The 14,216-nt window shown below is 38.4% G+C and overlaps 1 protein-coding gene across 1 annotated transcript in view; it reads left to right on the top strand.

Annotated features, from left to right (window-relative positions):
• LOC104621850 (histone-lysine N-methyltransferase setd3-like) overlaps positions 1-1,678 on the top strand; it is a 5,150-nt gene extending 3,472 nt beyond the window's left edge. Inside the window, exons 4-5 of the mRNA XM_010288458.1 lie at positions 758-830; positions 1,368-1,678. Coding sequence (XP_010286760.1) covers positions 758-830; positions 1,368-1,678 — 384 coding nt within the window. The remainder of the gene's footprint in view (positions 1-757; positions 831-1,367) is intronic.
• The last annotated feature ends 12,538 nt before the right edge of the window (positions 1,679-14,216 follow it).

Here is a 14,216-nt window from a genome sequence, read left to right on the forward strand (position 1 = left end):
GTCTCTTCTCCTCTTCTTTTATGTCCCTTCTTTTAAAGCACTGGTCTCTTTGCCTCAGAAAGATGTATTTGCAATACTTATTTTCCAGTGAAAATGAAAAAAACCCAAACCCAAAATTACCTGACAATTGTAAAGAATATCTTTTGATCATCAGGTAAGGAGTATAGACACACACAGTTAGCTAACTGTTAAAAGGTAAGCATTTAAGATTGCCTCTTTCTATTCCCATTTTACAGATGGGAAACAGCTTTGAAGAACAATCAACTGCTGTAGAAGAATATTAGAAAAGGAAGATATTATATTCATTTTAGGGCTTTAGTAGCACATAGTTAATAAGGCTTAGCACTACTGGTAGATACAAATCCTGAACAGTTCTTCTAAAATAAGAATGGGCAATGTGAAAAAACCTCTACTGGGAGAAAATATTTGATCATGTAACTAATACCAATATAATGTATCTGGTCGCTTTGAGGTTGTGTGGGCAATCTACATGTTGGCAGTTCCAAACTGAAGGACTCTATTTTGTAAGCTAAGTGTCATTGTTTTAAGCTTTATGTAATGCAGATTGGAACGTTTGGTTAGCACAATATGAAACACAGCATGTTTGTTTAATTTGCATTGGAAGAGAAGGAAGAATTTTGATTCAGAAGAATTTTGATTTAAAAAAACCCCCTGTAATTTAAAGACGATACAAATATGAGACACATGGCATATAGAAATGCTAACTGACCCTCTATGCATTTTTTCCTTTCTGTAGGCTGAAGAGTTGTTTCTGTGGGTTCCTAGAAAACTGTTGATGACAGTTGAGTCAGCTAAAAATTCAGTATTAGGTAAGAGTTTAAGGAAGCTCTTAAGCAAGAAGTTGACATGTATGGGATAATTCAATAAGACTTCCTTTTTTTTTTTTTAGCTGATCGCCTTTATTACAGGACTTGCTTATCATGCCAACCATCACGTTTGGAATACCTAAAAGCTTGAAGTTTCAGTGGAAACAATTTAATTTTCCTCCTTGTTTCTGGCTGAGTGCACTAGATATGTTCCAGAAGTGTGCGTGTTATTTTGAACACATATCTTGTAGCTTGTATAACACTTGGAGATAAAGTGTTCTGAAGTACTGCGAGTATTATTCTAGCTTCTTCATGTTTCTTCATGTTTTCTGTCATCTAGTTGTACATGAGGCGCTTACTGTGTCAAATAACTTGCAGCATAATGTGATGCGGGCAGCTAAATATTTTTGAAACGTGACAAAGCTTTTATATTTTGTTGAAAATTTTCACGTTATGTCATGATGTTCATTTGAAGTAAATCTAGGATGATATTTCCCATGGACAACTAATTTAGTGCCTCACTTTTCTGGATTATTTCAGGATCCCTCTATTCTCAAGATCGAATTCTTCAAGCCATGGGCAATATAACATTGGCATTCCATCTTCTTTGTGAGCGAGCCAACTCCAACTCCTTCTGGCTGCCCTACATCCAGACACTCCCCAGTGAATATGACACACCTCTCTATTTTGAAGAAGAAGAAGTGCAGTATCTTCAGTCAACTCAGGCCATACACGATGTTTTTAGCCAATATAAAAATACAGCTCGACAGTATGCCTATTTCTACAAAGTTATTCAGGTAAGCATCTTAAATGTAGTATACAGTGTATGTTGTTCTCATGATGATTATTGAGGAAGGTGTGAAAACAGTGATGCTAAATAATAGAGCAAGTGTACTGCTCTTAAAGGTTTGAATCATTAAAGCAATTTCCTGCTGTTTTTTGAACTGCTGTTAAAATTTCAGTTCAGTATGCTTATGAATATCTAAGAATGTATTTAGATCATTGAGAGCAGTGATTACTGCCCTTTGTTTGGCATTGGGTGGGGCTTCGTCTGGAATACTGTTCAGTTTTTGGCCCACCAGTACAAGTGGTGTGTTGACAAACTGGCATGAGATCAGAGGAGGGCTATTAAGATGTCATTTGCTTCAGCCCTTTATCCATACAAGGAGACACTGAGGGAGCTTGATTTGTTTATTCTGGGGAAAAGGGGATAAGGAATGTTCCAGTTATTGTTTTCAACTTGCTACTGGTAGCCAGATTCCAGAAGTTTGCTTGTGGGAAGCTGGACTAGATGACCTGCAGAGATCTAGAACCTATTCCTCTATGACTCTTTGAAAAATGTATGCAGTTTGCAGTAAATAAATTAAAATTATAATTGTTAATTGACATAGAATAAAACCATTGCATATGTTGTATTTCCAATGACCATGGATTAACTGTTGTTTTCTATTCTATTTAACATAATTATTTTGATTGCTTTCAAATACAAAGATAAACCCATCTGGTAACAATTTGAGTATGGGAAGGCTTGAGATGAGTGAACTTTTCATGATGTTCTGAAGTAATGATTTAAGTCGAGTTTCTAAGAAAGAACGAACTGTTACTCTGACTGATGTCTAGACATAATCGATGTTTTAAGTGAACGGTGATGTGGTGTTGTCAAGGTAGTGTTCAATGCCCAAATATCCAAAGCTTTCTGTGGCACAATCTGCGTAAAAAGCATATGACACTATGTACTGAATTTTCACAATTGCATGATCTAGAGACATTTTTTTGGCCATAGGAGAGGTTAGAAGACATAAAGCAATTCTATTCTCCTTTAATGTTATCAGAGTTCCAAAGCTTCTCTGACTGCTTTAAATCAACAAAAGTTAAAATTATTTTGTTTAGCTGTTTAGTGTTTTAAGAACTTCATATGTTTCAAACACAGTGTCAATTTACCACGTGTTGTGGGGCAGGTACCTAAACACATCACACAGCCCACTCTCCCCATGTGGCTTGAGCAGGAGGATACATTTTGAAAACTAAAGTCATTGAAAATAGTGGGTGAAAACCAAATAAGATGCACTTCATTTTGAGGCAAGGAGTAGGATGGAAACAGTGGCTTTAATATCAAGAGAGAACAAAATTCTTCCTTCCAGGTGCCACAATTCAGGAAATGATAGTTTAGCTAACTCTATTCTCTTGGCATGTGCTATTCTAGGCTGCCTAGATGTCCACACATGACCTTCCAGCTTTTCACTTGTTTTCTCAAAGTATTCTGCCTGAGCAAACAGAACTAAATTTTATTTCTTTAGAATATCTTTTTACCCCTAAATAGTTCTGCTGTTTTTAAAGACTTATTAGCAGAATATAGTGTAACATTATCCAATTCTTCCAGCTGCTATTCATGTTCTTGCAAGTACTTGATCAAATAGCTAAACTATCACTATGACTAGTTCCATCATTTTCATTAGCTAATCCTGCACTAGTAGTAGCATGTGAGAGGTTATACGATCACAACATTAATTAAAAAAACCCTGAAATAGTTTTACAGAGAAGTGATATCTGGAATGACACCCTGGATTTTGACTGCCATGTGTCCAGTATTTCAGAACTGCTTCTAAGTGATTGATGATTACGTGTAAAGTGATGCAAGCACAACTCAAGAGTGTATATAAAATGCAGTGGTGTAACATCAGTTGAAGCATGAGATATCTATTACATGAAAAGCGGCTTAAATGTTTGGCAAAACATTTTTTTTATTTATGAAAGTTTCATGTGGCACATAATCTGTTTAAGGATAGCAAATACACTATTTCTCTTATTGTCTCTTAAAGCTAATCAAAGATCATTTGTATAGCATTTAAGCTACTGCGGTCAAGTAATGTCTCACTAAAAATAATTTATATTCTGCATCACAGTCCATGCTGTTAACTGTTAAGAGTAAGAAAAACTACAGTTTGAGCAAAGAAAATAATGTATGTGAGAGAACTTGAGGGGCAGACTGTCTTTAGAACCCCAGTGATGGTGATGTGCTGTACATGGTAACAATAGCCTTTAATACCCTGTACTGTTACATTTTCTGGTTTACATTTGCAATTCTATGGAAGCTGGTATGGCAGCTCATGGAGAAAGACTTCTCAGTCTGATATTGTTCAGACTGATTCAGTTTGGTTTGATCTGCGGCAATGGGAAACCTTTGTGGAAATAGCACTTACATAAATGGTGGTCTTCTCTGAGCTTTATATTAGTATACCCAAGAAAGTGTTTAGTACTGCACTGTTGCCTTTTGTATGAATTGTGAAAATATAGGTTCTGGTCACTTGTGGTCAGAAATCTGGACCAGATTGATTTTTTGTTATTCTCCTGACAAATACTTTTAATGCTTGTTTTATGCTCTTGTATAACATAACTGTTGTTTCATGTTGAGCGTGAGCATGAAGGTAGATCACATAGGAATCATTTGCTTTATTTACTTGTTCTTTGGAGAATGAGTGGTAATAAATATTAGGTAAATTTTAGGTGTGTTCTTGTTGTTTGGTGCTGTGCTTCAGCACTGCCATGTAACCACAATTTCAGCCGAACGGTTTGGTTTTTTTAGTATTTGGTAAATGTCACATTAGGAAGATAAATAATTTCAGCTGGCTCCAGAAGTCCAAGTGAATGTACTAGGTACCTATTATTAATATTTTTGATGAAAACGCATGGGAAAGTTCTAAAACTTTTTGATTTCTGTTTTTGCTCTCAAAAATAAGACCTTGTAATTTATGAAATGGTGGAGAGAAAAAGTTCATTAAAAAAAAAAAGCTGCTTTTTTCCCTAAAACAATGTACCATTTTTCATTATTCAAAAAAGCTGATGTGAATTTTAGTATCATCTTGCATGCGTTCATATCATTTTATGAGCAAAGTTGACCCACAAAATACTAGTGCTAAGGGTAATGTTTTTAGAAATTCCTGGGCATATGGAAAAGGGAAGAAGAGGTGAGGAGAGAAAAATTCATCATATAATTGAAAAAAAGCAAAGCAAAACCACTTCCCTGTGAAAGGCAGTATACCCTGCAAGCTTTATGAAAGTGAAAATTAGGTTTTTGTATACCGTCATTTCATTCAGTACTACTACTGCTTTAGCATAAGCATTTTAATGAAAGCTGGCCTATGTGACTAGGATTTTACTACTGCTTTAGATATGCAGGCTAATATTATTTTTTTTTTTAATTTACAAATACATTTTTGTAATCCAAAAATCTTATAACTATGTTTACTCTCTTGATAGCTAAGGAAAAAGGAAAACAGGTAGCATCTTGATAGGTGTTTTGCTGATCTTTGAAGACACTAAAAAAGGGGATCTTTTGTGCAAGCAAAATATTTTAATTCCTTTGGAGCATTTTTAGTCTGCAAAATGTTGCTAATGGCCAAGGGAATAAAAGGGTATTAAAAATTATTAAAATAATTTGGCTTCTGATAGGTGTGCAGTTTTAAACAGTTTGACAAGTGCTGTTCTGTTTTATTTCCCTAGTTTCTCCATGAGGGTGGCTTTCTCAGAAGGTTGCAGTTCTAACTCTTTCTCCAAGTGCTTAGTCTGGATACACATGAAGAATGGGCAGATTTATGCATTTCGCAGCTGTTGCAAGCTAAACTGTGGTCTGGTTTGATAAGCAGAAACAGGTGGGATGTCGAGTAGACAAAAATAAACCCTTGAGCATGTTAGCCAGGCTCTATAAACCATACTGACACCTTTCTAAACATATGTAATTTGATAACTAAAAAACAGTTAAAAGTTCTTACAGATGTACTTTAAAGGCATATTTGGCCTCTGCATTGCTATCAAAATACAGTGAACTGTCAAAAAAGCATTTTCATCGCAACTGACTTGTAGTTTGCAAGATGTTTTTGTAGTTTGTTCCAAAGAGAAGTTTTGTAAACGGCAGGTTTTTCTTTTCCACTGGAAAGTATGCGTGTGATTTCCATTAACATTTATGGGCATTGCATGCCTACTGAAGGGTGAACAGAGCCCACATATTTATGGCTTAATGTTAAAAAATTTTTTGTACACTGAAGTGTGGTATAATAAGCACAAGAGGGAGCCATATAGTTTACAGACATTCACAGTGAGATTATATTCCTAAAGCAAACACAATCCAGTTTGAACCTTTTTTAAAAGAATGTGCAGTGGTCTTTGTGTTTGACTATCAGTTGTGTCTGGGTGCCTGTTTGTAGTCTACTGCAGAGAAGCTTCTGTAAATCAAAACGAGGCATCAAGAGAAGGAGTGCTTTTAGAGAAGGTGGAAGTGCCCGAATATTTACATTTTGCACACTGGGTCTGAAGCAGTGTTGTATCTTCTACCCAGGTAAAGTAAAGGCTGTCATTAGCTTTCTCACTGAAAGACAATTTTATGACAATTTGAGTGAACTTATTTTAAAATCCATCAAGTGGTAGGTCTGAAACTAGCAGAGCTCATCAGCTAGCCATAGCTTTTGCCATAGTAGCCAGCTGTATGCATTCAGTGGCACTCTAGGTGTAAGTGGTAGCTGTATGTAGCTGTCTCTCATGTGCTGGAAAAAAAAGATCAGTTTTGCAGAACTGTCCAGGATGGCAATTTGGCATTGATTTAGGCAGTGTTTTTAGCCTGTAGTCTCTGGACCACTAGGAGATGGCAGATTTTTCTGAAGGGCACCAGCAAGCTAACAAAACAAAACCAAAAACAACACAAAAAACCCCCAAACAAAACACCAATATGGGTGACATTGTAGTGGGAGTCTGCGGTAGGCTACCTGATCAGGAGGAAGAAAGGAGTAGATGAGGCCTTCTACAGACAGCTAGCAATAGCCTAACATTTACAGGCCCTGGCCCTCATGGGGGACTTCAACCACCCCAATACCTGTTAAAGGGACAACACGGAAGGGTATAAGCAATCCAGGAGGTTCGTGGAGATCATCGATGACAACATCCTGCACCAGGCAATAGAGGAGCCAATGAAGAAAGGTGCTACTTGCATTCATGGACCTCATACTTACAAACAAGGAAGGGTTTGTTGGGGATGTGAAGGTCGAAGACAGCCTTGGCTGCAGTGACCATGAGATGGTGGAATTCAGGATCCCAAGAGGAAAGGAGCAGAGCAAAAAGCAAGCTCACAATGCTGGACTTCAGGAGAGCAGTACTGGCCTCTTCACAGATCTGCTTGGAAGAGTCTCATGGCATAAGGCTCTGGAGGGAAGAGGGACCCAGGAAGGAAAACACGGTTAATATTCAAGCATCACCTCCTCCAACTTCAAGAGCAGTCCATCCCAATGAGCAGGAAGTCAGGCAAAAATACCAGGAGGCCTGCATGGATGAACAAGGAACTCCTGACAAAACTCAAACACAAAAAGGAAGCATACAGAGCATGGAAGCAGGGACAGGTAACCTGGGAGGAATACAGAGACACTGTCCAGTCATCCAGGGATCAGATTAGGAAAGCTAAAGCCCAACAGGAATTGAACCTGGCAAGGGATGTCAAGGGCTTCTATAAGCACATAGGTGAGAAAAGGAAAACTAGGGAAAATGTGGGCCTGCTGCTGAATGAAGCAAGGTACCTAGTGTCACAGAACATGGAGAAAGCTGAGGTACTGAATGCGGCCTTTGCCTCAGTCTTTACTAGCAAGACTGGCCTTCAGGAATCCCAGGCACCGGAAGGAAAGGCTGGAGCAAGGAAGACATACCCTTGGTGGAAAAGGATCAGGACAGAGAATACTCAAGCAAACCAGACATGCACAAGTCCATGGGCCCTGATGAGATGCACCCACAAGTGCTGAGGGAGCTGGCTGATGTTATTGTGAGGTAACTCAGTGATCTTTAAACGATCATGACAACTGTGAGAGGTGCCTGAGGACTGAAAGAAAGCAAATGCTGTTCCTAACCTTAGGAAGCAGAGGAAGGAGGACCCAGTGAACTACAAGCCTGTCAGCCTCACTTCAATCCTTGGGAAAGTACCATCCAGTGGGTCCTTGACAGGCTAGAGAAATGGGCTGACAGTTGATGAAGTTCAATAAGAAATGCAAAGTCCTGCACCTGGAGTGGAATAATCCCATGAATATGTTGAGGGCCAAGTTGAACACGAACCAGCAATGTGCCCTTGCGTCAAAAAGGGCTGTTGGCATCCTGGGCTGCATTAGGAGAAGCGTTGCCAGCAGGTCAAGGGAGAAACTTTTCCCTGTTACTCAGCACTGGTGAGGCCACACCCAGAGTACTATGTCCAGTTGTGGGCTCTCCAGTACAAGAGAAATGAGTAAGTAAGAATTTTAGAATTAAATCGAATGGAGAAAGCAAGGTTACCTGTTTAAGTAACATTTTAGCAAGTAAATGTAATTTTCTCTGACTCGGTTTTATGTTTCTTTGCTAAGTTAATGAGCAAATACTTGCAAATGCTTTCGTTGCCTCTGCCGAGCTACTGTTAGTCAAGAAGGCAGAAGCTGCTCCATGAATCACACCTTTTTTTTTTCCTTTCTTTCTTTTTTTAAATAGAATCTATTTAGTAGAAGTAATTAATACTTTTAGGTAGTATCTGTAGTCTGGTTTGTATCCAATGCTCCACAGGAACACTCTCATACCAGTTTTCTGACTAGTGTGTATTGACATCTGGACAGTGCTTGTGAAAGTGTTATTGTAGTCCCATTGTGAATACAAACCTTGCAGTAATCTATTCAAAGATGTTTTGATCTCTTTGTTTGCACTGTTGGACAGAGAACTTAATTTCCTGGAGGCTATAATCCCTTTTGATCAGATACTAAATTTAATTTATTATTCATATAAAATTTGACTAATTGATTTAACGTGAATGAAATTCTAAAATCCAGTTGTTAGCTGTTGGGCACTGGAATACCATTTTAGTTAGGACGTTTTAACACATCAGGTTCTAGATCACAAAATTATCGCATCTTTAAAATCTGGTTTCACATTTGACTTTTCAATATTGGGTGTATTAGGTGAGATTTCACATCTCTAGCATAATTTTGACACCAATTTTTGAAGTTGTGATGATACTTTCAATATGACTTATGCTGCTCTTATGTTCTTTTTCTGTACTGTTTCTAATCTGTCCTATTCCGATAAACATATGATTTTCAAGGTCAGTGTGAAGTAGAACGTCTGGTCTCTCTCTGTACTTGGCTTTAAGATACTACCATTTAACTTTCATGTGCTAAATGAAGTTTTGAGTTGAATGCAGACAAGTATATTGCCTTTTAAAACACTCTAAACTAGTCACATGCTTGGAAGTTGTATATTGTTTTTAAGTTGATAGAGAATATCTTAATGCTTCTAAAGAGTTCAACTAACATGCAGTCAAAAGCAAATGTATTTGGAACCAGAATACCATTTTGATCATGTACCAGGTAGGTCCTTAGGGTTCTCAGTTTTCCCCCCTATTTGATTTGTACTCATTGGCATGCCAGTCAAATAGCTTTTTTCAGAAGTGATGTCAGTGACACTGTAAAAAATTGGTGGAACAAAGATGGCACGGTTGTAAGCCCTATAAAATCTTTCCCTTTTGTTTACTTGTCTACTATACATGTTAGCTTAAGGAGAGATTGAAAATTCCATTGAATGGAGAGTTACAAAGGTAAATAGCGTTGCTATTTAGATTTTCTTTGTCTGAATTTCAACACCTGAGTTCTGCTTGATCAATAATAAATCAATAGGCACTTAATAATGGAATATATTTATGCTTTTCTGTGTTTTTCTTCTCTGTGAGGGCCAAAATATTGTATTCATCTGTTTTGCTGGCAGCAAACTGAAGATTGACTGTATGCTTGTATGTACCACTTAGTGTATCTACCGTAAGGTGGTTTAGACTTCGCAAACATGTGCCAAATTCCTTATTTTTGTGTCACTTCTGGTATATCCCACCCCCGGCTATGATGACAATAACGGAAGATCCTGGGGTTTTGTTGGGCTGTTCCGTCGCTGCCCCTCTCCATCGCAGAAGCAGCTACAAGGCTTTGCTGGGTTGCGTCTGTCTGTCTCAAATGAAGAGCTCAAGTCCTTGTGTGGGTAGAAGGTCTGCTGCCTTCTTCCCTCATTCCTTCCTTGCCTTCCACAGGAACACAGCGACAGCTCTGGGCTTTGAGCCAGCCGGACGCAGGAGGAGGTGTTTGGCTGTTCGGGCAGCGTTTGCTCCTCAAACAGCTGTTCCCTATCTCCTCCAAGGAGAAGGTGGCAGGCCATATGGAGGCATCCTGTGGTCCAGATTCAGCCGATGGGCGCCAGTTGGACCATGCTGGCCTAAATGAAACACAGGCACGTCCCACTTGGTGTCTGCTATTTCTTACATTCAGAATATTTTAAAGTTGGAGGAGGACAGACAGGATAAAACATATCTTTCATTTTAGATATGGATGTTATCTTTCTTTGGATGTTAATTTTTTAGATCTTCTAATCAATAAGTTTTAATTTATTTTATATTCTGAATTGTTTGGATTCTGTTATACTAGCCTAAACGCCCTCTTTCCCCTAGAGAAACAGGGATGTGCTCAAAGCGTATATGCCAGTGCTAAACAAAATTTGTTTCTGCACAGTTTAAACCACGTTTGGGAGGAATAATACGTTCTCTTGTTAGTATTATGGGCTTTTAAAGCATTTTTTTAAAGATAGAGTTCTCAACTGCTTTCCTAGTTGAGAATGCAGATAAGCATCTGTTTTTACAGCCAACAGAGTGGAGAGGGGTTTTTTTTGTTTGCTTTTCTGTTAGTTGCTTTTATTTTTATTTTTTAACTGAGTTGCACTTTCTGGGGCAGTTGAGTTTATCCCCAGAGATGTTGTCTGTGTCTTTTGTGGAAGTGAGTGCCTCAGCAGACATTGGGACATTATCATGCACTTACAAGTATACTTTCTCATCTAAAGTTTGTCCTTATTGTGCAGATTTAATATTTTTCCTGATATAACAGCAGTTACAAATGTTCCATAAATTTAAAATATGATAACAAGCTGATGTTTCTTAGAATGGAATACTCAGAGGATGTATTCTTTAAGCACTGCAAAATTATACAGGGGACTTATCTCTGTTAAAATTAGTAATTTAACTAAATTACAAAGTGGATTATCCTCTTCAGTCAGACCCAATGCTAATACTCCACACAGTAGGAGATTGATATGTTGCTAAGTAAACCAAAGTTTATTTTCTTGTACTATGCCTTGAATGCGAGCTGAAGAGGAAGTTATAAGTTTTTAGTTTTTGATGTGTGTACACTACAGTCCCAGTACATCTGGTTCCGGGACTTACCATGCCCAGCATGCCGTCCTGGTTGTACAGTGCGGTACCTTGGTAATAAGATGATCGTGATCCAAGCTACCACCTAAGTGGCTCCTGGTACGATTTATCTCTAAACTTGAGTAGTCAATTCACAGGTGGCAAAACTTTGGCCATAGTGCATAATATTAATGCTTCTTGAGAAACTCTTTGGACGTGAAGTGGTTGAGAATGGGAAATACTGGCCATGTCCTTTTAAAGCAGTTCACTTCAGGCTTTCCATCACACCATTTCATTTGTGGCTTGTGATTCACTGAATTAATAGTAGAGTTGTGTGATGAATTTGTGCATGAATGTAGTGCACATGTTGCACTAAACAAAATGAACAAGGTAAACCTTGTACTTCAGGAGGAGCCTAAAGAGTAAATGATAGGTCCCAGTATGCAGACATAGACCTTTGCAAGGAAACTCTTTACTGTAGCTATCTGACTGTACCTGTGTGAATGAAGTACTATGGACTGAACGTATCAATCTAAGGCTGAACATGAACACTTATATTTGATGAGGAGATTTACCGCAGGAGATAACGGATCTAGTGTGTCTTTCTGTTGCATGAACGTGGATGGGAGGGACTGGGCAGGCTGTCTCAATGCAAAACATGTCCAGTCTCAGTCCATCTTGCTCTCCCACTTCATCTCTTCAGCCCTTAGTAGGGCTGCATTCAGCTCTAACTCGTTTTGTGAAAAGACAGGAAAAGGTATAGAAAATTTGGTCACTAATTTCAATGTCATATGCGAGTGCCTGCTTTTCTGGGAAAGATTAGTATTTTAGAATTCTGTATGTTAAGTATTCTATAAATGGCGTGATCAAGAAGTGGATGTTAAGAAGTCCATCACTGTCATGCCTCTATTCATTAAAGGAGATGCCACAGGATTGTAGGCAGGGTACTCGTTTGCAGTCAGTTCAAAATTATTTCTGTGTAGTCCATCAGCCAAATGCTAATTTCCACTCTGCATTTGAAGTGGGTTGTCAGTCCTTCAGACCCTTGAGTCAGTAGCTGATGTTATGGTTTGAGTTATCTCTTATGCCACTGCTGTCTCATTAACTAAGAACAATTTTTGCAGGTAGAAGGTACAGAAAAAGGGTGCAGTTAAATTCCATTGCACCAGAAGGAGTCATTCCACTCTGCTTCCGCTGCATGAATCCCCTAATAGTCTGGAACAGTGCTTTCTTGTGTATATTGGCAGAAAGTAAATAAAAATTGCTGACATAAAGAATAAGCAAGAATGTTATTTAGATTTAATAAGTTTCAATCCTGTGGTACCTTTTTAATTTTAAGATTCGTTCTATTAGGTTTTGCAAAGTAGGATGATCTTTCTTCCATTAGAAAAGTCATAACAGCACAGGTTTGTGGACATAATTCCTAGCATTTCATGAATTGGGCTGTTTGAAAAATTCAGGGCATACCTCTGTATTTATAAACCGTTATTACAAAGTAAAATAATCTTTGGTTTTGTCTCCTCTCCTGTACAGTGAACTGGCTTTCCCTCATTAGGTTAGGCAGCATATGTCCAATGGAAAAAGTGAGTTCTTGTTTCCCCGTAGATCAGTAGGATCCTCCACTCTGAATTCTTTATTTTACTTAGCTTTAGGGCAGTTAAAGCCTCAGCAGCTCCACAGAGAGGAGTTTCTCTTCAAGGCTGCTGCTTCAAAGGGTTTCCAGAGCTGGGAGAGGGACAGTAACCAGCAAATGCTGACAGATCTTCCTGCTTCTGGCCCTGAAAGTGTGTGTGGTGTATATTTGTGTTTTTGTACACCTACACATTGGCCTGAAACCATCAAGTAGCATCCAACGAGGCTCATAACGAAATCTCCCCGTGTTAATGAGTACATTAGAAAGAGGAGAGAATCTGCAAAGAAGGGGAGGAAAAAAATTGTTTGGTCAAAAGGAATGAACCCTTGAGCATTATGTTCAAAGGAATGGAAGTTAACAAGGTGGAAGCTTAAACTGATTTTGGCTTTAACTGTTTCAAGTACTCTTAGTGTTTTGGGGGCTGGGAGGGGGGTGGAGTGATGGCCTCAGCATAATTGCAACGCTTGGTATGATGCTTTCCTGAGATACAAATGGAGTTGTCTCTACTTCAATGGTACACAAGAGGTTTTTGAGAATATTGAAATGTGATTTAGTAATATTGATGTAGTGATTACCCACAACTTTGCCTTGGACTTGTGAGTGCTTGAAACATTCTTCACAGAAATCCAGCCATCTCTGTGTCTATGAACTCGGAAAACCAACCAGAACAAGGATTTTTTTTTTTTTTTTTTTTTTAGTTATGTATTACAGTGGAGTAGTAGATGTCACTGATGGTCAGTTTATCTCAGCTGAGAGGTGGTGTCTTTTTAAAAAAAAAAAAAATCACTAACTTTGATCACCACCAGTGATTCAATTAATTTTTTCTTTACTTGGGATATACAATGGTTACAGTAGAATATACTGACCAATATGACTTCACACCAAAATACGTCAGTTCTTTTCAAGACATCTAGTAGCATAGGTAGGAACACAAATTTAATACTATGTAAACTTTTGTAGTCTAATTTTAACTTTTACTCAGCCATTTTATTGCATGTTACAGTAATAGGACTTGTACTTCGTATCACTCGGTAAACAAGCAAATATTAAGCTAATTTTAATGGAAATTTCTTGTCCAGATTAGGAGCTCTGATAAATGAGCTTTGGCATTTTGTGGTTGAATGGGGTAAGGGGTTACTGCCCTGAATAGTCCGGTCACTCTCTTACAGGAGGTTAATGCCCTTGTAGGCTGGATAGCAGAAGTGAAGGTTATGATGGCTTCTCAGCTGGAAAGGCACCCACCCGTTCTATGTTGAAGCCTTCATGCTGTCCAAATAAAAACAGGCCTTTCTCAAAAGTGGAGGAGTCCTCTAGCATCTAGTTTATAAGACTTGAGAATCCTTATCTTGTGATGTCCACCAAAAATATGATGGAGAAATTATTAGCCCAAAGGCCTCTTTGTGGTCATTAGGAGTTGTGCTTTCTTGTGAGACACTGAACATGAGACATGAACCACTGGGTATTACTGCTTCCCAGAAAGATAAAAATGTCTGAAAGTGTCTTTTTTTTTTTTTCCTTCCCTCCCCCCCCCTCCCCCCCCCCTGTTTTC

Source organism: Phaethon lepturus, unplaced genomic scaffold (genome assembly GCF_000687285.1).
Source record: "Phaethon lepturus isolate BGI_N335 unplaced genomic scaffold, ASM68728v1 scaffold2586, whole genome shotgun sequence".
Classification (NCBI taxonomy): domain Eukaryota; kingdom Metazoa; phylum Chordata; class Aves; order Phaethontiformes; family Phaethontidae; genus Phaethon; species Phaethon lepturus.